The 23796-nt window shown below is 42.0% G+C and overlaps 1 protein-coding gene across 4 annotated transcripts in view; it reads right to left on the minus strand.

The window, feature by feature from the left end:
* Positions 1–21529, minus strand: part of cacna2d3 (calcium channel, voltage dependent, alpha2/delta subunit 3) — a 29871-nt gene extending 8342 nt beyond the window's left edge. The window contains exons 1-17 of one of the 4 annotated variants that reach the window (XM_053868883.1): positions 21397–21529; positions 21089–21260; positions 19255–19336; positions 17317–17538; positions 15512–15628; positions 13794–13853; positions 9200–9362; positions 8553–8684; positions 7704–7764; positions 7474–7624; positions 7330–7404; positions 7155–7244; positions 4253–4366; positions 3114–3192; positions 2224–2357; positions 1689–1706; positions 309–380 (exon numbers count right to left, since the gene is read on the minus strand). In XM_053868883.1, coding sequence (XP_053724858.1) covers positions 309–380; positions 1689–1706; positions 2224–2357; positions 3114–3192; positions 4253–4366; positions 7155–7244; positions 7330–7404; positions 7474–7624; positions 7704–7764; positions 8553–8684; positions 9200–9362; positions 13794–13853; positions 15512–15628; positions 17317–17538; positions 19255–19336; positions 21089–21189 — 1671 coding nt within the window. In that variant the 5' untranslated portion in view covers positions 21190–21260; positions 21397–21529. Of the gene's footprint in view, positions 1–308; positions 381–1688; positions 1707–2223; positions 2358–3113; positions 3193–4252; positions 4367–7154; positions 7245–7329; positions 7405–7473; positions 7625–7703; positions 7765–8552; positions 8685–9199; positions 9363–13793; positions 13854–15511; positions 15629–17316; positions 17539–18170; positions 18393–18684; positions 18755–19254; positions 19337–21088; positions 21261–21396 lie in introns of those variants that run through there. The other 3 variants (XM_053868885.1, XM_053868887.1, XM_053868884.1) reach the window with 3 other exon arrangements.
* Between the last annotated feature and the right edge of the window lie 2267 nt (positions 21530–23796).

The following is a 23796-nucleotide window of genomic DNA, read 5'->3' on the forward strand; positions in this document are numbered from 1 at the left end:
TAAAACTGTCCTTTGCTTCCTTCAGTCCTAGTACGTCCACAGTGGGTCCACTCAAATGGAGATGAGATTCAAAAGTGTATGCATCAAGTGTTGCCGTAACTATAATGCCAACTGTATCATATTAAAAAAATATTAAATGTAAGTGGAAAATGGTGAATATAATTGATTCTTGTAACTTAAAATGGCTTAATAATGATGATGATATCACTATTACTAATAGTACTATTGGTAGTAGTACTAGCACTACTAAAATAGACTTTATAGAATACACTATAAATAGATTAAAAAGCAGTTACTCCTTTACTTACAGTTTCGTTCTTTGTACTGAAGACTGGCATGGCGACAGTGGTGGTCAGACTCGGTCCAGCTTTGTCGTTCAACTGAGGAGATAGAAATATTCTGCGATGTGCCTGTGTGCCAGACCTGGTAATTGGATCATGACTCCATGCATCCCAGAAACTTGTAGTTGATCCTGGACTTAGTTGGATTTTGATTCTTGTATTTTGCCTCTCAGTATTTTTGTTATATTCCTGAGCGAGATTTGACGTCCCCGTGTGTTTGTTTTCAAATCTCCGTGCTACGTTGGTTCTTGGTTATTACCCAGTTTGGTGGACATTTTGGTTTTGGACTTAGGAATCGTCAGTTGTTGTTTAGTGTTCGGGCTATAGTCAGAAATCATTCTTCTTCTCAATTTAATTGACACTTAACACCTGCACTTGGGAGCCACCCTGCACAGAATCACTTTTTTCCATAGAATGTCCTGATAGTCATTTCAGCTTCGTACAAATTCAAGCAGCACTTACTGTTAACAAGGTCAAACACTCCAACATAAATCACTGTTACCGTCAGACACCCTTAAATGTTTGACCCTTCATGACCTTTAGAAAGGCTCTTCAAATAAACTTAACAGAAAACCATCCTTCCATAGTACTGTAGATGAAATATTAATGTTTGTTTGCCGATGAGAGAAAACAAAGATAAAAGTAAAGTGTCATGTGAGCTCAGGTGAAATCTGACATGAATGAGCAGATGAACCCAGTTTAAGTAGGTCTGCCATTCCCTCGCCTCGTGAATCAACACGGCTGAGTGCACACTCATGTTTCTCGTGTGTGTGTATGGGGGCGGGGCTGGGTGGGTACTGTATATGTTGATAAGTGAATTTGCATATTAGAGTTGCGGAGTGGTCTGAACCTTTGAGCGTGACAAGATGAAGAATGCTGAGACCTTAAAGTTCTCACAGCAGAGATTGGGCACACCGTCATGCGTGCCGACTTCACACACATACATCATGCGCACACACAACCTACACACACGCACAGGTAAACCCTTGAAGCCCCCCCTTCTCTGTTCTTTCTAGGTGTCTCCTCCAATGTCAGTTTTATTACGGGCTTTAGGAGATAAAATGCAATGATCCACAGAATGATGAATGGTGTGTCTGAGGTCGAGATAAAGGAGCACACACTCCAGAGGACAATGTTCCAACCCTCTCTCTACCTCTCACTGTCTCAGTGCGAGAGTCGTACAGTAAATTTGTCTCTCTGCCTCTTTCTTTGGTGAAACTCCAGGTTCAATCAAAACACCTTAAAACAAAGGAAGTGTATACCTTTTCTGTCGTTGAGTCACAGAGATAACATTCTTGACTAAGACTCAAACGGACTGTGTATCATACTGTATCGTGTGATGTTTACCTTATGAGCCTGGGAAAGCTGCAAAGAGAGCAGAGACATTAAGAGAGTGAAGTCAAGACCAACTGCGGTGGCTCTGTGGTCACAGCTGTATATCGGGGAAATTCAATGCAGATTAATGAAGCTAATAACGAGAAATCATTCAAGCAGTGTAAAGAGAGATGAGGAGACGCTGCACACACATCGCACATCAGGTCTATTCAATTACAAAGATGCTGGAGCTAACAGTGTTGCTCTAGCTGGACCAGGATTTCATGCTGGCTGTAAAGGAGAACGTAATTAAAAACACAAAACTACATGATGCAATGACGCAGACAGCAGAACTAAGGTTGTGGTGCTCTTCTTCTGAAATTCAAAATTAATCTATTTAGAATAATCATGAACTTATATCAATGCAGCAAAATGTTTTGTTCCGTGCTACGTAAAGAACAACAAAAGAAAAAGTTTTGATATGTATGTTCACACAATACCACATAAAAGAAGACACACAACATGACCACTCTGTCTCCCAAGCTTTGTTGGATGAGGTCGTACTTACTGCACTGTCAACGTAAGCTTCCGTCCACACTGTGTCGTGTTCGTGGTCGATCACTTTGGGGCGGCTCATGACGTGAAGGTAGCGCATCACATTCTCTTGGACATCAGCTAATGTGGAGATCTGGCTGAAGTACCCTAAAGTGAAAACACATGAGGATTAAAGAGGTTTTAATGGCGTACCAGCCGTTTTCATGTCATGTAAGCTTTCTATCAGCTCCCTTCCTCATTTACAGTCACAGGCTGGAGTTGCTTACCAAAAGAACAAGACCGTAGAAACAATAGGCCACAGTTAGTTTTCCACTGAGAGTGCTGTCCTTCGAGATGTCAGTAGTGAGAAAGAAAGCAGCTTGAGCGACAAGGCAGAGGCTACATTACTACACTGCTAGCTCTATTTAAAAAAGTGGAAACGATATAGAATCATTTCCTTATCACACACGGCTATCACACGAAACAGTGAGCCAATTTGGCTCCAGTTCTAACACAGAAACCATTTGGCTTGCTGCTGACGCCAATGATTCACCCTGGACCTGACTACCCGTACAGCAATGTGCTGGTGAAGGGTGGTTCCTTCGTGATCTGTTTTCCTGACTGTGACTTTTGCATCCAGTGGTCACTCAACCGGAGCGGTGCCACGTGGGAACCATCAGCAGCATGCAGCCAAGAGGGAGACAAACTGACAGGAAGAGGGATTAGAGCAGATTGACCTGTGACCCCTCAAGTGCCACTTGATTGCATCTTGGCAGAAAGAGCCTGAGCCAGCACGCGCACATGGCTGCATGCACATGTGACATACGTAACCCTACACAGATGGAGAGCCACCCTCCCTTGTGCCTCGCATTAAAATGTAGAGCCAGCGTAGAGTTGGACAGTGTTTATCTGTGAGTCCCGAACCTTTGTTGGCACAGGCCATCCATTTGAGGTTATCAGCAAACGCAGACTCTCGTCCAATCAGGTATGGGAATATCCGCACCTGTGCAGAGGACACATGGATGTCATGGCACAATAGATGGAATGGGCAGATACATACAAATGAATGGGAGCTGCACCATGTTGGGAAAGTGAAAGAGAATTCCACTTTCTAAAACCCACGGTACTCTGCCTCAGCATCCCAGATATTTACATTTTTCACATCTGAGATGTGGACTGTTGATGACACAAGAAGGCGACCTCTCTTTCTTTCATGCACTCATTTCCTCATGTCCAAATGCATTTACAAATGGCTTTCATACATAAATCGCTCCTTTTATTCCAAAGAGTGAGGTTATTTTGAGGTCACTGTGGTTGGCAAGGGCAAATATTTTAACATCTAAAGCTATTTAGCTGGAACTGGATGAGACAGCAGTAAGAACTGGAGTCACGGTGATTTGAAAAAAAAAAAAAAAAATCAAATTCACATTTATATCCTTTAGTAAAATGAAAAGAAACAGTTTTATAAGAAAACATCAACTAAATTCAGTCCTATTTTTCAGTTGACAAATTGCAGGACGACATTTTCCACTGGCCTTTCAGAGAACCCTGCGTGACGTTGTCAACACTGCACGCCTCATCAGATCCAGATGCTTTGCTAAGCATAAAGCTTATAGAAAACATTGAACGGCTGGTATGTCGCTGCCTCAAGGGCTTTTAAAGGGGGGGAGGGAGAACGCTACTGTACCAAATATTACCTCCTGCCAAAACATTTCCGACAAATTCATGCACATTATGAACAAAGCCTGTGAGCTGTTATAGTGATGGCTAAGTGAAACAGAACAGAATTTCTATATTGTAGCTGGAAAGCAGGATGCTGGGTGAAGATTGGAATTCTAGGGAAGCATGAAGTGAAAGCTGGATCTTTGGGGACCAAATCACTGTGTCCTTGACGGCAGTTCATTTCACATATTTTATTCTCGTGGGGGAATTATGGCTCAGTTAAACGTCACTTCTTGTTCAAATTTATCCATGTTTCAGGAAAAGCGCAGTCGAAGCAAAACATTTGAGCCTATTGATTTATTTCATGTAACGTGGAAGTCGAGGGACAGCAGAGGACCCACCTTTCTCTCAGGCCAGTTGTACTTCTCAAAAACATGGTCATACATTTCCGTTGCCCCGTCTGTCACCAGCATGATGGCCTGACTGCACACGCTGCCGTTGCCGGTTTGATTGAACTGCAATTGCAATGGCAAAACAGTAAAATGATATCTTCAAATCAACAAGCGGAGCCAGTAGTCTCCTTTGTCATGTCAAGGGATTCGGTTATAAACACTGCCCAGCCGTCAGCTAATGAAATACAGATCATGACTTGGCGAATAAAGCAGGGAGGCGCAGGACTACACACTGTGTGGTGAACAGTTGCAGTAATTAAGTGACTATTGACTTGCAGCCCTGCCAACACAGAGAGACGGTGGGGAAATGACATAATCAACAAATAGAAGCTGCTGAGTTCAGCAAAATCCTCAACTGTGAAAACTTTATCACCCACAGCTCACACACACAGAGAAACTACTGTATACACCACATAGAACGCCTGCTTTAACAAATTAACTCACCAGTGAAGGTGGATGATTCAAAAGCAGATGCAAACACAGGCTGAGTACTTAATGCTATGTTACAGCTTCAAAGAAGAAACAGTTCATCATACTAATATGACAGAAAGGGTGTCGTCTGCCTGGATCTGGGGACTGTCACCTGGTTAGGATACATTGCATAATTCAATCACAGAGGATGACATCTCAACTGGCAGCACAGACTGGAACTCAAGGTTGAAACCCCTCACAGATATTCACTGTGTTTGATGGTCATTTCCACTTGTTGCACAGTGGATATGGCCAGCAGTCATAGTCAGGTCCAGTGATTCATCTATGGAACTGTGCGATTAGGTGTGTTGGGTTGAGTTGCACTGATATCCAAGTCTTTTAACACCAAATAAGGTGAGAACAAAATTGCCAAATGTGTAGCGACAACAAAGTACATTATTGATATGACTTCATTTATCACGCAGACGAAATATTGACCAGATTAATAAAAAAAGATGTAAAATCTCTCAAATATCTCAACTAGAAAGCCAAATTTTGGATAGTGAGGTGGCCAATCTCATCACTGAAATCTCTCACTCAGCTCTCCTAAGTTGTTATCTCCATATTAGATGAAACACAATTATTTTTTTAGATATATTTTTTATCTAATGTATTTTTTTCTATGTCTATGTATTTTTTTAAAATGTATTTTTCATAATTTCTCAAGGGAACCTTCCCAAGGGATGATCAAAGTTACACACATACGTGCATTGTTTTCAAAAACACTACCAAAATCATCCTGACAAAACATCAATGTACGCAGTGAAAGAGTTTTCAATCTGAAGTCTTACAATACACTGACATAATCTTGCCCTTACAGATACTTTGATAGAATAAATGATATTTTCGGTCTTGGCTGATGCTCATTCACTCCTATTGAAATTCTTTGGAAGCGTTGCTTCAACCTAAACATGAATCTTTTACTTCAGTCAAAATGTAGCTCACTATAAAGACTAAAACACATTGCTTGGAATGCTGTGGTCACTATAGAAAAGTCTTCTATTCTGCAAGCAAAGTGAGTTGCAGATGTCCAACCGAATTACCATATTCATCGCAGCACTTTAATTAATCTGGCAAATGCAGAGGTAGAAGCGACGCTCCCGCGGCCTATGCAGCCGCCAAAGCTCGCCTGAGAAGCGGGAGATAAAAAGCAGATCGGTGTGGCTCCCGCTCTTATCAGCTTTGTGTCGCAATCAGCCACGTTATTAATCACTGACATTAATTAGAGCCATTAATCACGCCTCACAATAGATGTGTCCGTGTTTGGGGAGCGGAACGGGGACGGCATTGGAGCGTTCCCACAGACGGCACGCCTCCCAAATACCGAAATGTGTTTGAAAAGACGAATGTGCGACTCTTACATAAGAACAGTAGCAGTGAGTGTTGTTCTCAGTGTCAATGAAGACAAATGTCTGCAGCAGGAGGAAAGTTTCTCTCAGGTTCCGCTCAACTGGAGTTGATGAATTTGGGTTGTTTAAAAATTCATTACACATCAAAAACTGACATATAATCAGCAGTCGGTAAATATGGAATGACTAGAATTTGAAGACACGCTAATGAATTTTTGGGCTCAAACACCTTTTGGATGTTTACAGTTATGGAATAGTGCGCTGGAAGCAAAATTTGGCTCGACTCTTCTGTGCAGAACAAATGGATTTCTAGTATTTTGAACAACACCGTTTAATGATAGAGAACAAAAAAAAAAGATTTTTTTTAATGCACACATGGAGTGACGGTCTATGAAGAGGACAAGAAAAGTGAGGTAAAACCACAACTTATTCCTAATCGACCAACAGCTACTGAGAAAAGAAAACTCAACAGAAGCTTGGAATGAGTCCTCGTGCAAGTGAAGTCTGACTGTTGGACTAGCCAGGATTATCATCAGGATGGCATTCCCAGTTGAAGAGGTGGGAGTGCTCTTTACCATAAACAATAGACATCATTGTCAATGGCTGTATACATGATATAACCTGCCAAATGTGGCCTGCCAGCCTGGAACGTGATAGAACGTAACATATACTAGCGTTAATTATCTATAATACAATGGTCAATTGATTTAATATTATTCATTACAGTTTATGTTCCTCTGGGTGAAAAGGATTCCTTTGAAGTGGTCACATAAAAACGGCAAATGAATAGACACAAAGTCAGGTGAAGTGACTCCACCACAACATAAAACTTGTGGGTTGGTCAAGTAGAGGCAAGCAGGGCTGAGTACACAAACTGTTAAACTTAGGAACATCCTGATAAGAGGCTGTTGTAGACACCTACAGATCACAGGGCTGTCAATCATACCCAAAACATAGTGTCCGTTGTTGGCTATACAGATTTTCTCAGGGGAGATTGTTCTCAGAATGATTTACTGTGTGTTGCAACTTACATCATTTAAGATAGTGAAAGCTTCTGTCAGCGCTTCACCCAGCAGCCCAATCCCTTTAGCGAAGAGCTTGTCCAAATGTTCCCTGAAATGCTGATAGACATCATGGAAGCGTTACAAATGCAAGTCTGGAATCATAAAAAGGGTTATTTTCCAAATCAACTCGAGAAGGACTCACATCTTTATTGGCTCTGTCCGCCCGCACCAGAGTTCCATTCAAACACGGCTCCACGTAATGAATCTCCTGATTGTACTGCAGGGTGACGTTATTGTTAAAAAATGTACTAACAGTGCAATAAAGAGGAAACTGGAGGATATTTACAGCGATGATGTTGAAGAAATCATCGTCTCCAAGTGTGTCCAGTATGGAGGAGACAGTTTGTCTGGCAATAGTCAATCTCAGCCCCTTCATGCTCCCACTCACGTCCACCAGGATGACAACATCTTTTGGCGATGTTGCCGCTTGGATGTACCTTCAACAAAAGTCAAACTATTATTTCATGAAGTCACACTCTTTTTAGAGATAAGGTGGAACAAACACAAGAGACTGACCACTTCCTGTTCCTGCAATCAAATCCAATGACACCATGTTCATCTGGATGCCACTTGACACCTGAGGAGTTCATTAAGAAAACACAGAAGTCTTAACAGAAAACAAACCATTGAATTTTGTGCCCTCCTACAGCTACAGTCTTCATGGCTACAATGTCTGAAGACATTCTTCAGGCTTTAAATGAGAAGGTGATTTTGAACAAAATAAAATCCTGATTAGAAGCAGTCAGTTTTAGAATACCAAATAAATCCTGAATATTAACTTCAGATTGGACTTTTTGAACAAAAAAAAATTATTAAACACCACTTAATGCATATATGACAATGAGCAACAAAATAATAAAAAACGTAAAAGTGTGCACTCAAAATATACATCTACATCTACATATCTGTTAAAACCTACAAAAAAGAAAAAATATATATTTCATGTACTAGTGTTTAATTGTCCTCATAGCAACACATTTTTTCCAATTTATTTTTATTTTAGGTGCTACAGTAACACGTTTAAACACAGTCTCCCCGACAGGAAGCAACTGATTTTGAAGCCATTGTAACTATGTAGGATCCAACAGCTCAGTGCGATGTTACGCCTGTCGATGGCAAATTCTGATTAATTAGAGTCAGCACACATGAGTCCTCTCTGACGGTCTGTTAAATTACAACATTAGCCAAATTACCCCCTTTAGTAATTCTTAAATCATTTATTCTGATGGGCTTTTTGTCTGCACTGAATACTGACAGCTCCCCTGTGGCAATTATCTTTTACACACGCTGTGGGATACAAACACACACACACGCACACACACACACATACACACAATAGAGGGACAGACGGAAGACAACACTCACCGGGGTACTGTCTGAAGAAGCCCTTAGCACTTCCGAAATACTGCCAGATCAGAGTTGGATCTCTTTCAAAGTTGTCCACAAACACTTTGTTCAGGGCCTCGGACCAGTACACTCCGTTCACTATGTCTGGATCTGACGTGCAAAGAGACGTGAACAAACATCAACACGTTAATGAATGGTCGAGTAAATTAAATGCCTATAATTGTCGTCATTCTCAACGCCACCAAGAGCTTGGTTGACCTTTGTCCCTTATTGACCCCCCCAGGAGGAGACACAATGGCTGCAATTAAATCATCCCGTCTCCTCCTCCTGCTGGACAAGCTGCCAGCAGCCTTCTTTTGTGCTCCGGACTGAGACTTAGTGGGAGTCCATTACAGCCAAACAAAAGCAGCGCAGCAGCTACACACTGTGAGGTTACACACTCTCTAATGGAACAAGAGATCCTGCCGTATGTTTTCGTCTGGATTCACTCCAGCAGGGCTCTGGTCCCTGACAGAGGTGTGTGTCGCCGCTTCGTCTTCACATCTCAGCGGCTATTGATCCTTAACTGCACTTCACCTCTGATACACCTTTCAAAAGCAGTGCTGCCACCCACTTGTCTTCCTTTCATCCCCTCCTGTCAGCAGATAAATACTTGTCTCACTCACCTTTGTTGTACATGTTGGTGGGCACCTGCACCACACTGAGGCTGAGGTTGACAGACAGGTTGTTGAAGTGGTCGTTGGGCTCCAGAATGAACTCTCCTCCGAGTTCCACATTGTTGCCCTCTTCATCCACTTCATTGATCAGCACAGCGTTGAAATACTCATACTGGGGACAAGACAGACTTTTTTTTCTTTTTGCATGCCAAGTGAACATGAATTTAATTTGAAGATTTTTCACCCTCCATATAATATTACAGTCATGTATATCTTTATGGTAAATTGCATTTTCAAAACACTTCAAAAGGTACACTAAGAATCCCAAAGGCTCATAAGAAACTACAAACAAATTCAAACTAAACATAAAAATTGATATTAATACAAAACATAAAATAAAATAGGCTGCAAATAAATTACTTAGTGGGAAGGCACTTTATTCCAGTTTATTCTAATGTAGTATTGAATTTGGTTCCTGGTTTTGGTTTCAACTGTTATTCGTTTCACAGAACCAAAACAATTCCATGTCTCTGAGGTTTGATGAGGGATGAGATAAGTTATTTGAAATTGTTTATCAATTCTTGTCGACTCAATATAACCAGCTCTAAGATGACAGTCAATACATGACATTTCCTGACCCTAATTTATTTTAAAGTCAGCATGCTTCATTAAGATACTAAATAATAATAATAGATAAATGTTGTTTCAAAATGTTATTTTTTATCCACCTCAGTAATCTTACAGCAAACGATTAACGATATCCACTAATATTTAAAATGTCCCTCCATCTTAACCGAGAAGATCCATTTTGAAACAAACCCTAATGATTCTATCATTTTCCCTCCATCATAGATCGAGGGACCAACGCTTTTTATTTTACACGTTGACAGAGCTTTCTTTTTGGTTAATAATTTTACAGCCAAGCAATTTGTGGTTAAATAATAATCTAGTAACTGTTATCTTCAAATAAAATCAAACTAGTTATGTTTTCATTGTATTCTCTTTATTTTGCCACCTTTCGTTGATCATGCTTATTTTATTTTTTGTCTTGTCTAATGACAGAACAGGAAAAATGCAGGGTGTCCAAAAATATTTTTGCTTAAAAAATTATGAGCTGCTGAAGCATTGCACCTTTTGCTAGAAAATGATGTAAATTTGAAATGTGTTCATGACCAAGTGCAAAGTGGAAACCACATTTGGAGTTGGCCTTTGGAAGTTTCAAGAGTTTGTGAGCAAAAAAGGATTTGGACGATGGGCAGTGTCAACTTTGGAAAAATGTGAATATGAGTCAGAGTCCAAAAGTCTGTGCAAAGAGTAAGTCCAGAACTTTTGGAACATTTTAAACTCACGATACCCACGAATTTTTCAAATGTTCTTTCAAAAAGAAAGAAGCATTTGATGTCTAAAAGAAATCCTACTATCTATCTCATATCACATGATACACTATTTAAAGAAAAGATTGTCTTGTATCAAAGAAATCACGTGGTTTTATCTGAATATACTTTGTTTTTCTGTAGTTGTTTTTTTCTTTTTTTGAGGAGAACATTAGAACATCATGTCCTTTTGCTTCTGCCGCTGCAGAGGACAGACCACCTCCTCCTGCCTCAGCGGCCTCTGCCTGGCCTCTGCTCCTCATTGTCACTGGGAGAGGAGGATGGAGGGATGGAGGGTGGAAAGGAAGGAGAGATGGGTGATGGACTCCGCAGCATCGCACTCAGGGGAGGCCGAGCGGGCATCACCATCAAGAAGCCCCTGACAGCTCATACCACGCCTGAGCAACTCTCTGACGAGCTACGGCGAGGCGGAGGAGGGGAGGGGGGGGATGCAGAAGGGAAACAGTGGGGGAGAGAAACGTGCAGCCTCAGCAGAAATGATAGTGAGAGGAGAGGCACGTTAACCGCCTGGGTTATTACTGTAGAGCAGAGCGCGGGACACTGCGGCTCTCAGAGGTGCCCTGCTGACTCCTGCAGCACTGCAGTTAGCCAGAGGCCCCACTGCAGACCTGTTCTCCATCTCACACCGTGGGGCCTTCCGCGCCATCATGGAAATCTACACCTGAATCCTTTCACTCTTGACTGAGGTCATTTGCCAAATGTTGAATCACAAAGAATCGCTTCGTTGTAATTACTTTATAGCTATTTCATTACGATGAATTCCCCACTATATGTATGTGAAATTAACACTCAACAAAGCGAGTTATGCAGAATTCACTGTATGGAGGGAGCTGAGGAACTTACACGTTATACAGACTGTTTTATATGAGAGGTAAAATAAAATACTTATTAGCAGCAATATTTGGATAATTTTTTTAATCAACAATTTTTAAATCTGTTTTCATTGAGTTACATGAATGGATAAATGGACAGAATATTAAATGCACTGCAATGAATTATATACTAGTTTGCTCTGAAGAAACTCAATAATCATTAAATAAATAACAATAAAAAAACACACATTTTCTTTTCTCATTTGCCAAAAAAGTAAAAGACTGTATATTATATTTCAAGTTATTTATTTATTTCCCTATCGGTCAGCAATGTCATCTACTCATTTATCTTCACGATGATATGTGAAACTTTATTATTCAGATACAAACAAATAATTTTGGAAGACTTTCACCATTTATGTGCCTGCACCTATTTTGTCGTGACTGAATGCAAAAGTCTAATCTGAACTATCTTGCGAGTTCAGAGACGTCCAGCAACACAGGCATTAATGATGGATGATTCTGAAACTTTCCGCATTATGGAGCACGAAGCTGTGATTTTACAGTATCAGGATCAGACTCTTGATCAGAAAGGTCAACACAAAACACCGGACCATCCTGATGTGCAGCAGCAGAGATAAGAGCCGCTTATCTGGCCGCAGTCAGCGAGATGGTGCGTGAAGAATGTGTGGTGTCAGAGGAGGCGAGCGCCGCTGAATGACGCCACGAGGAGAAACATCATGACACTGCATGATTATCTCAGGTGGATATTGAATTTTCCTTATTATCTTTTATGGTCGCGCTGATAAAATGTCTGAGTGAGCACTGGGTGTGAGACAACGGTCAATGGCCTGAATTTTGTGGAGAAAGCTTCATTTAGAGTGTTAGATGCAGTACCAACCAGTAAAGTATAAACAGGAATATCGGGTCAGCACTTAGATAGTGATCAGAGTGTGACATTGGTAACCAGTTGGATATCAATAATATACAACCTTTCTAATAATTAATGACAAAACTTTTCAAATTTATGCAATTGCATATCCATAGCGGATTCAAATTTGCTGCTGGATTCAAATAAAACATCATATCTGACTTCGTTCTAAATGCTTTACATGCCTAATTTAAAACACTCAAAATATCAGATGAAGGAAATATGAAGTTACATCATGCAATCCGGAAAAAAACAAAACTTTTTTCATATTAACAACTGTGACTACATGAAGATAACATGTTTCTAAAAACATGGCAGAGTCCATATTTCATTATAGATTGAATATGATAAGGTTCATGTATAATACTGACATTAATACTGACTCTCAGGTCAAACATGAATGAATAAACACAGCATTTACAGAAAACATTGCTAAAAACAAGTTAATATCATTTCAGAAGCACTTACAATATTGTTGAGAGTAAAAATGTGATACTATAATATTAAGTTAAATTAATTCAAATCAAGTGTTTTAACTTCTGAGGAAAAATCATTTTTTAGTGTGAGATCTGGTTTTCCATCAAAAGTTATGCTAATTACAACTGAGACTTTTGTGCAAGTGCACAGTTCAAAACGGTGCAGTCATCTCAACCCTGAGATAAATCTAGATGAGCGAACTCAGCCCTTTAATGAAACTGTCAGGAAGTAATGTTCAGCTTGTATTTAATGTGTTTGTGACTGAAGTGTGTGGCATTTGTTTCAACGGTGATTCTTCGCTAAGGAAGAATCAGCCTGTCTTGTTATGAGTGTGTGAGCAGCAAAGAAACAGCAGAAATAGTGTCCGTTCTACTCATATGTTGTAAATGCTCTATTAAATGTAAAGTGGCGCCGTTATTTCTGGGTTCGGTTGCTCCAGTAGGTTTCCAATCTGGACTCATGTAAGTGAAACAATGCTCCGCGCAAAAGACTTTCATTTATCTTTGTCCACTGGACGGAGAAGGAAAGAGAGCAGGAGAGAGAGAGAAAGAGAGCGGTAATAAACGGCAGAAATACTGCATTCCCTCTGCAGAGGAAATCCGCATTGAGAGCCGCTAAATAAAATCCTGCTCACCGCGGAGAAGAGCGTGTTAAATAAAACCAAACAGTTTGACCTGAAGTCACATTTCACAGATATGGATCATGTGAGCAATGGAAGGATGGAAACAAAAATCAGACTGGCTGTACATCACAATCATATCTCTCTTAATTTTGTAAAAAGTCTGTGTGACTTATGAAGCTGCAGCCTTCGGCGTCAGCGGGTGTGTGTGGCAGAATAGATGGATCAAACTGACAGGACATCAGTGGGAGGGAAGATGTCGAGGTAATTAAAGTCTTTGGTTGATAGATCGTCAATCCTTCCAGCTATTTTGTTACACTTCTTCTCAACCCTCTTTAATAATCTGATAATGAAAATCATTGTTTCTCACCTGGAGGTCTGGGTTTTCTTCGTGCTGGTGGTGCGCTTCTTCTGCAGCCTCCACCAGTCGCTGACAGGGGGTGAACAATATTAGTGATCCAGCAGGGCATCTTATTTCCTGCTATCAAATCTATTTCCGCTTTTACTACCATTTGTTTCCTCCTCTTTAACGTGTATTTCCTCATTAGCTTGCAAAGAAGACGTTTAAAAAATGTTTGATCAGCAGAAAGATCGAACTGATGATCTGTATGATCATGATAAAGAAGACATTTCCAGTTTCAGATGGAAAATGGAATGAAGTTTCTCTTTCCATACAAAAGAACCAAATCATTCAAAATAAACTTCAGCATAGAACATAAAACTCAAAACAAGACTTTCAAAAGGGGACAAAGTCCGTCATTGTCCTGCAGTAGTCCTCCTCATATCACAGTGACCCACCTAACTTCACTTGTCCATGGACTTGTGTGTGTGTGTGATATTGTGTAGTGAAATCCAACATGAGTGGATATCAGTTCATCATTCCGTTGGTGTTAGGAAACAGATCATCATTTCACTAACTGCCTTCAGCATTGTGTACAAATGTGTACGTATGAGACTATTCTTCAACACCACAAAAGCAAAATTAATTTGGACCACAAATCCAATCATCAACATTTGGGCTTCTACCGGTTTGAATCGAAACAGAAATGAAAGAAAAACTAAATCAAACACATTGGGCTCAATTAAAAAAAAAAAAAAAAGCTTCACCCTAGAAGCTGTTTATAAGCTATTTCTATATAAACATCTGGCATCATTTATTGGTTTGTTTTCGTTCATTTTGCCTATGTATAATCTCAACACAATCACTCTTGAGCACAGCTTGTATTTGGAACACCCAGCTGTTAGTCTACTGATGAGCATTATAACCTAATAAATTGACAGAAAGGACAGTCTTCCTCCACAGCCTTGACACGGCCATGTTGCCAACAGTGTTTCCACAACCCTAACGATCCTTAATAGTAATTTTCTAGGTGCAAAAATGCATAAAAATGTGAAGCACAACCCGCAGATGATTGATGGAGGCAGGCTGCAGCAGCGAGCTGCTCCATTTATAATAAGCGGGTCCAGGAAATGTGCTTGGCTCTGGGATTTTCGGGGGGAAATGCTGCCTAAATATACCAGTGGTTCTCTCCTTTGGGTGCCAAGCAAGTAATTACCGTCTGTCACACGTGTCAAAAATAACTGCCGTATAAACACATTCCACAAACACGTTTTCCTGTGACCTCACTACAAAATCACGTGTCAGCAGCAGGAAAATATCAAAACATTTTATAAGATAGTCCTTTTTTTCCCTCCCTTTCTAGTTTCACAAGTGCTTTGTGAAAGGGCATGGAGGATATTCATTCTGAATACCATTTCAGTTAGTCTACAAAAATGTATATAAATACATGCTTATCAGTGAAAGCAACGCTTCTTAAGTCATGTGGCAGTATGAGCATGCTGCTACGCGTCAGAGTCAATCAGATTTCTTGATACTCCCTTGAGTATAATTTACAGCGGCACTGTCGGGACGCGATAATGGTTATCATTTCCCAGCAGGCCCTGAAGGAGCCAGCTTTAATATGGCTGCGAGGTCCCACGCGCGCTGCAGCAGTGATGTAGGGACACTCTCTCAGACTGAGCCACACATGCAAATCCACCACATAGATGAAACAAACAACATTTTGAACCTAGTAAAAGTCTACCCACCCTGGTCGCCTCTGCTTTTTTCCGAAACATTTCCTCCATCTTCACCGCCAGTTCTTTCACCAGTTTCACACCATCAATCTCCTCCACTTTCACGGATTTTTCCAAGCCTTTGTACTTCTGAAATGAAAAAGGCAAGTCCAGATATGACAAATATATTTTACTATTTCAGCTATAGCAGCTCTATTGGACAAGATGCATATGAGATTGCAGATGCTGCCATTTCTATTTAAAAATCCTTAAATGGGTTTACTTAGTATAAAACACAAAACAGGCAGCTGCATTTGGGACTTTTTACACGCCTTTGTTGGAGCCAGCTTCAGTTTGTTAACATTCATGGACATACACCCTCAAAAAGTGCACTGCAACAAACAGAAACATTAAACCTTTATTATATTCCACAACACTAGGGTGTTTGTTCTTGGAAAAAAAAAACGCAAGAGGAAATGAAATGGGTTTAATTGTGTGTACGTGTGTGTGTGTGTGTGTGTGTGTGTGTGTGTGTGTATGGGGGGCCGATTCTTCACAAAACACTATCCTTGTGAGGACCATTTGGCTGGACCCCACGTGGTTAAGACTCAGTTTGAGGATGAAGACTTCAAAAATAACGGGGTCATTATAATCAAGTTTTAGTTTGGTTCAGAGTCCTGGTTCGAGTTATCTATTTGTTTTGGATGGTTAGGTTTAGAGTGAGAGGCTGGGGAAAGGGTGATGGCAATAAGAAACCTCACAATAGAAATACAAAAATGTGTGTGTGCGGCAGTGCAGTGCTGGTGTTGCAGTGCAGTGGTGAGGCGTTTAACATGGATGATGCTCCTTTACAGTGACAAGCTGTAGGACGCCACACGTAGATGGCGCTCATAAACTGCAACACCCGATGATTGATGGTCTCTGTCTGTGTCCTCCTTTTTGACAGCGATGGACAAGTTGGGTGGCCGAAGGAGTTGAAGTCGTGAGCAAAGCCTCTGCATGGTAAAAAGGTAATTGAAATGGAGTCTGAGCACAGGAGAAAGATAATAACGTGTCAGGCCCGGGTGATTCTGGGTAATGAACTACACCCCACATTGTGCTGATGCTGCGGGACGTACGGGACCTCCGGAGGTACAAAGGAACAGAGCCAGTCAAAGATTGTAGCATTACATAATCTCTCACCTGCGTGTCACATTCACCCAAAATATCAACAAACAGATCCTCTCATGCCGTGCGCTGAACCGTATCACACAAGACCCTTATCTAACAATAAAGAGCGGAAGTACACAGTGGAGCACATCGCGCGTTATGTGGACACAGAAACAGAGGCGCACCAGTACATGAGGCGACAAATTACACAGTGAAAGGAAGAGTGTGTGCTTTCACTGGAGCAGAACAGTTCATTTCACGCCTGTCCTCCTCCTCGCCTCACCACCTCGACCCTAACCCCGCCCTCCCCACTCCACCCTCATACTCCTTCAGTCATCGAGTCCCATCCATCACACGCCTTGATCACGATTATTGATCAGCGAGACTGAGGTCTGCCCAGTGGTGGCTGCAGAGTTTTGCTTTTTCACCGAACTTGAAGTGAAAAGGGGTAATTCACCATAAAAGCATCTAATGATCAGCCTTAATGAGCAGCCACTAACGACCCTTTGCTTCCCTCGGAGCTCAGTGCTTTGTGCTGACTCGCTCTCTGTGGACATGCATCCATGAACAGCAACACAAGTGCTTACACACACAAAAGCGGGCACAAATCTGCAGAATTTGAAGGGCAACTTTGTGTAACACCAAGTGCCTGCACTCGCCAAAAACTACAGCAAAAGGGAGGAGATCACCTCTGGGCAAGGCTGCCCCAGGTTTGGGGCCTGCAGCCTCCGTTTGAACGCCGTTTGAATGCTTTCCCCATATCTGCGAGGCCCCCTGGGTCCAATTTCCCCCCATTCACCGGGACAAGACGGAGAGATTTTGGAAGTAATCCTGCTGGTGATTTTCACGGAGGCAGTGGCCTCTGAACTGACGTTGGTCCCTGGACGTGGTGCAGTGATGGCCCAAAGCTCCTGCAGAAAAAAACAAGTCCTGTTTATTCACATTCATCTTCTCATCTTTCTATGAGAACATATGCAGATTTTAATTCTGATGAGCGAGTGTCTCTCCACGGATACGCATTCATCACATACATGATCAATATTTAGCAGAGCAGACAGCATAAACAGCTTCTGGCAACACACTATTAAAGAGCAAAAACCATCAAAATACAGAGACCATCGCTCTCCCATTTGTTTTTGCCTTTATGCAACATTAAAAAGGCATTCGTGGGACGTAAAATTCACAAGAACAAAAATAAACCGGAGGCACTGAAATGTCTTATGCATCATTGTGATTCAGTTGATAATCGAGAATATCAGCTCACACACACAACAGCATATTTACAACAGACTTTAAATAGATAAAGTACAGAAATTTGAAGACAGTTGAATGAGTTCTACTGGCATGTACTTAAGGTAAAGATAATCAGCTCAACATTCGTTTGAAATAATTCCACCAAGCATAACGACAATATAGCACGTAAGCTAGTTTGTTTTGCCAAGTACTTAGTTAGCAAATAGCGCCTGAGGGCGAACACTGGTTTAGCCCTCAGCTAACCACGGAAACGCTTACAACTTAACAAAAATAAAAAAGATTAACGAACCTAGTTGATGTATCAGCGTGTTCTTGAAGGACTAAACAAACCAATTTGGACAACTTGACCAATATTCTCAGGCCAATCGCCGGAAATTGCCGGAAGTAAACTTTTGATTTTAGTAACGCTACCGCGTTTCGTATTTTCAAAGTGCAGGCGTTTATCGCATTACATAAATTTTGAAGGACTTTAATGTTTGTATTCCGTTCCGATTATATACCATAATTATATGTATATACTGAAGCATTATAATCGCCGAAGTTCGACGTCGAAAATAGACATTCAGCTGTCAAGCGCCCGGAATGTGGAAGTGACGTAAATCAACATCAATACAGGTATGTACTTTTAACTTCTGTTTCCCTCACATAAAACCCCTGTTTAGTCCCTGCAATATCAGAATTATTATTATATTTTATTATACACATTACATGCATATTAATCTGTGATTTAGAAAATAATATTTTTTGTATTTTGTTTTTGTTAACGCTCACCATAAGACATGTCTACTTTTATCCACACACACCTTCCACGGCAGAACAGACACAGAGCAGCTGTTTTCTTCACACTCTCTGCTCCTGCTGTACAGAACCACATTCCTGTCTTTCCCACTGTACGTGAAACATTGCTCAGCTCTGCCATCAAGTGGTCACAAAGTCAAATCTGCAGCTCTGGGATATGACTCTCTTTTGCCCCTTGATTCTTCCACCCATCATTTCACCCCCTCCCCCATCATCGTCAAACACAGACTTATTTAATTTGTCTCCTTGTCGCATTCATATCCAGAGGTTGAAGCTCTTGACTCCAGAGAGTTAACTGGAGGGACGAGATGAGAGAGGACTCAGAGCTGTGCTTAATGGGCCGTGTAAAGCACACATACACACAGAGACTCACCATCACACACGCGCACACATGCTCTGGCAAACACACCTGAGTCTCCCTTCATATAAGGCATCAGCATTTAGCTGAGATGCGAACAGCTCCACAGCCATTAAGGAGCCAACGCAACATTACAACCAGCATCATGTGTCGCTATGTGACCCTCAGACAAAAGCTAAGTTGTGCTCATAAAACACTCTGGAAATTGGATCAATACCTTTTGCAGTAGCTGTGATCCTGAATATTTGGCAGAGATGGATTTAATCTCTCCCCCAAACGCAGAAGCCCACAGCTTCACTCTGACAAAGACAGAAAAGAGATTAGTGAACACATGAGTCATAAAGTATGGGATGTTAATTCACTATGTGGAAGAGGTTCCTCCGAATCATTGTCTTTCAGCAGCTTCAACTTCTCAGGCACTTTTCTACTTTCTCTCCCGACATGATCCGTCATGTCACGTCTCGGTCCAGCGGCCCTGACCTTCACTGGCCTGACAGATTACTGCTTGTACTGCCGATGATAAATTCTGCTCTTATTTAAGCTTCCACCATGAAAGAGTAAATGGTTTGGGGGTAAGTGTTGCGGTAAATGCATAAAAGGGCTAACGTGGTTTGGATGCCCTGAGTGATGCGGCACCACCAGTGGATCCAGAATGGCATCAGAATTCAAAAAAATACAGCTACTGAAAAAGCTTTCACGTGATATATATAACGTCAGATTTCATTTAAAAAATATATGTATAGACACATCAATATTTGTGTGTTTATTTTCTCCCAAGGGATCGTACCATCCATAGACATTAGTCTTTTAGCATGACAATAGAAATGTCTGCTTCAATTCCAAAACCTTCCAGTTTTTGCCAACAAACAAAACTAAATGTAGGCTTGGCCAGTAAAAGTTGGAATGTCCACTCGCCATTTAAACTGCAAGGGCAAAGATTCCATAGCGAGCCATATACAAACACACGTGCACAGACAAGTAAGCAGACAAGCGCTCCATAAATCTGGTCTATCAGAGGTGACTTCAAGTTGGAGTCACACCATCTTGCGGCGAGGCTGCAGCACTAACTCGGACTCGTCCTCAAGATCACTCGCAAGCAAACATCATTTGGTCTTTGAATCAAGGATACTATAACTGCTGCATCTTGTTCTTGATCTACCCTGTTTACAATGATGCTCCAACGAAAAGTGACAAAATTCTCACCGAGCTACATGGACATCCACGACCTTAATAGTTTAATAGGAATTTTGAGAGCTGCCAAAAAACTACAATATCAGACATTTCAACTTTACATTATAGTGACATCTCATGAACCAAGTATTGGCTTCGATATTTCAACATTTTAGTTTACTACACCAACCTAGCTGTACACCCTGCCACTTGCTCAACATCCATGTTGTGATCACACTCTTCATCTGCATGCTATAAAACCTGATCCACTTGAAGACCAAGTCCACTTCTCTGCTGAAATTCCTGAAGACAATGTGTGAATGCAAATACCTGAAACAGACGGGAGCCTCACATGCACCAGGGAAGCTGAGGATAGCATAAATACTAATGCTTAATGCACACATTTTCAATTTCCTGGTTAAAAGGAGAACATATTGCAGGTTAATTCTGCCGAAGAATTAAAGCTACAACGTGCACTTGCGCCAGTACAGCAAGGATAAACGTCATGAGAGGAGCAGATCGTTTCAAGAATCAAATAATACAAGTTTTCAGCTTAACACTATGCAACTCTGTAAACACGAAAACATATTTCGGTTCAGATCTTCTTAAGATTTAAAGGTTCTGATCATTCAAAGCCACGTGACCTTATTATTATTATTATTAATAATATTTTTTATAACGATAATTAAATTCAAATAAAACCGGATTTCAATTTACGATGTGGACTTAAATAGTCGAGGTGATCTACCTGTTTCTAGCGCAATAAACTAGTGCAATAAATCTGCAAATTCTCAGTTTTCTTTTTTTTTTTTTTAAGTTCAGATGCTCATCGTAGAGCGCGATTCGTCTCCTGCTGTCAGGAAGTTGCAGCTCACACTCACACTGACAGAGGAATCCCTTGCTGAGCTCCCACCACATGCAGGCAGACCACGATCCACAGCAGGAGGCTGTTGCTGACCGGGAGCCTCCAGAACATCTGCATCCTCGACCCAGTTAATCCCGAACCCCGCGGGTCGCGAGTGAACCTGCCGCCGCTGCCGAACCACACCGCGTCTGGATGGGAGGACTCCCCCATCATCCAGGAGGGAAGGATGGAGAGAGACGGGGGTGGGGAGATGGAGAGGAAGAGAATCAGCCTCCTGCAGAAGCCAAACGGGTTTTAACGGAAAATAAACGGAGGGAAACTCACCTGGTCAGTGAGTCAGAGTCCGATTTATCGGCGCTTTCCGCTCATGGCGCTCGGCTCACTGGAGGAGAAGTTGGAGCAGATATATCGCTGAGTCTGCACTTTAGTTCTCACCAGCGGTTGTTGCGCAGATTTGGCGCTCCGAAGCGGCTCTGCGGGAGTTAATGAGACTGCGGATGTTCGCTGAAAGCGTGCACACGCCGCCGGGAGCGCAGCGGAGGAACCTCCGCGGAGTCATTAAGCTGCAGTCGAGCCGGACATGTGCGCACTGGCAGGCAGGTGGCGCTGCTGAGCACAAAGTTAGCGCGCTCAAGCTGCCGCCACGAATCCGGCTCTGCCACTATGACGTCATTGCACGCAGTGTCGGCGAGGTACAGTGAGATGGAAACGTTAGTGTTGGGTAGAGCTGTTGATGGCATGTTCGAAGATGCCAGGGGCTGCTGTCACGTGGGTCCCCCAATAAAATGGAGAGAAATAAAAAATACTATCATTTTTATTGCATCAAACTATTTTGAAATAATAGATTAGTGGGTTAATCGTCTTGTTTGTATGATCGATTCATTGATCATTTAGCCGTAGGCTTGCAAACGCCTGCCATATTCCCAGGAAACTTTCTGGAATATTCTGGTAAATTTCCATCCATGGGAAGTTAATCTTGGGAATTTTGGAAATATTCTACATTGAATACTTTCCATGGGGATAATGGGAATTAGAAGGGGAATTTAAGGGGGTAGACTGGGAATGTATTACTGTATATCTGAGCATAAATATAAACAGAGGGCCCAAGTTGACCCCAATTGAGCCCCGGTTGGGCCCCAGTTAAGACATGTGGACTGGAGCTGGGAGAGTCCAGTTGTGGCCTAGTTCCCTGCATCAGGGGGACCTATCCCATCGTGGTGGACGGCCTGGGACTGGGAGTGGCCGTTCGCTCTTTTGCACCAACAACACTGATGATTCAGACTCGTAAATGGACTAAATGCACAGCTGTGCGCTGACATAGTTCCTGGAAATCATCGCCCAGCTCACCTCCCTCCGGATTGAAGTGAAACAGGTGTTGTGCCCGATGGTGGCGCAACGCTACAATGTCAACACCGGTAAAAGGGTACTTACAGGAGGAGGAGACCTGGTGAATTATTTCCTGGAACCAAGTCTCATGTGCATAGAGTGCCTTCAGCTGTTTCTGTGTTTGGATTGCGGGAAGAAACCTGAGCATTCAGACACATAAATACAAAATCACTATATGGTTGAAGCTTGGCAGAGATCTGCGCTCTCTGAGTGCATTTCTCCTCATTGTTTTCCGACTGGCAGGAGGAGGAAGTGCAGAGTCGTGTCGACTGCAGATAGTGAAGATTACCATACAAAGAAATGAGCCCACAGTTGGAGCTCGCTTCATTGAACATGGAAGGGAATGGTTTTCTCAGTGATAGGTTTTTAACCCTAGGTTTACGTGGATATCTGGCAGTATTGGGAGCAGCGTGGTTGGGCCTAGGTTAGCAGAGCGCCGCGGTCTGTGCTGCTCTAGCCGATAAGAGGAGGTCAATTGAGGGGCAATATTAATACGACAAAATTTGGTGACCATGCTTGCGTTACACACACGTGTTAGAAGAAGCGCACACTGCAAGCACACACACTGCTCACACTTGAGGCTTTTATTAGTTTAGTAATTGCATCGTACATCAACGTTGCGAGGAGCATGTCGTGTCTGGAAGGGGACGATAAGGCTCCTGTTGGATGACGGGGGAAAATCATCCCGTCTCCTCTCCGTCCTGTCAACTCACACCGCCCCGGTCTTCGAACTAACTATTGCAGGAGGGAGTGTAAACCTACTCACAATATGTTTCGTCAAATACGCGATGCAAGCTGAAGCCAGTCACTTGGCAGAGCCTGAAGGTCAGTGGGCCACATCAGAGGAACATATGTGACCAAACACTTAGTTCAGCTCAGTGGGTACGAAGGGATGAGCGCCATTAAGAGTAGCTGCAGTCAGAGCTGTGCGGGAGAGAGGAGGCAGGCATGCTGAGCGCTGACTGGTCCACAGATTGTGGAGTATTTGGTACCAACTCTGCTCAGTGGATCCGCTTGATCATGCAGATACTTTGATCACAACATCAGGAACAACTTCTACTTGGAACCAAAGAGGCAGCACCGGTTTCTCATTTGAGACGAGCCACTTTATGTTGTGGGTTTTCATCTTCAGGATCAAATGCATACTTTGTAAATTTGGATTAAAGCGTCTGTCACTTTAAAAGGTGGGACACAATAGTCTCTTTCTGGTAACTCAGATTGTAACACAGCAGGAAACAGGGCTCTTCAGTCCCTGAAGAATTGCTGATCTGCAGGAAACATAATGTGGAGCTTAGCCAAAAATATTGGCTCATTTATTGGCACTGTTCCTGTCAACAA

The sequence above is a fragment of the Synchiropus splendidus genome, chromosome 6 (assembly GCF_027744825.2).
Source record: "Synchiropus splendidus isolate RoL2022-P1 chromosome 6, RoL_Sspl_1.0, whole genome shotgun sequence".
Classification (NCBI taxonomy): Eukaryota; Metazoa; Chordata; class Actinopteri; order Syngnathiformes; family Callionymidae; genus Synchiropus; species Synchiropus splendidus.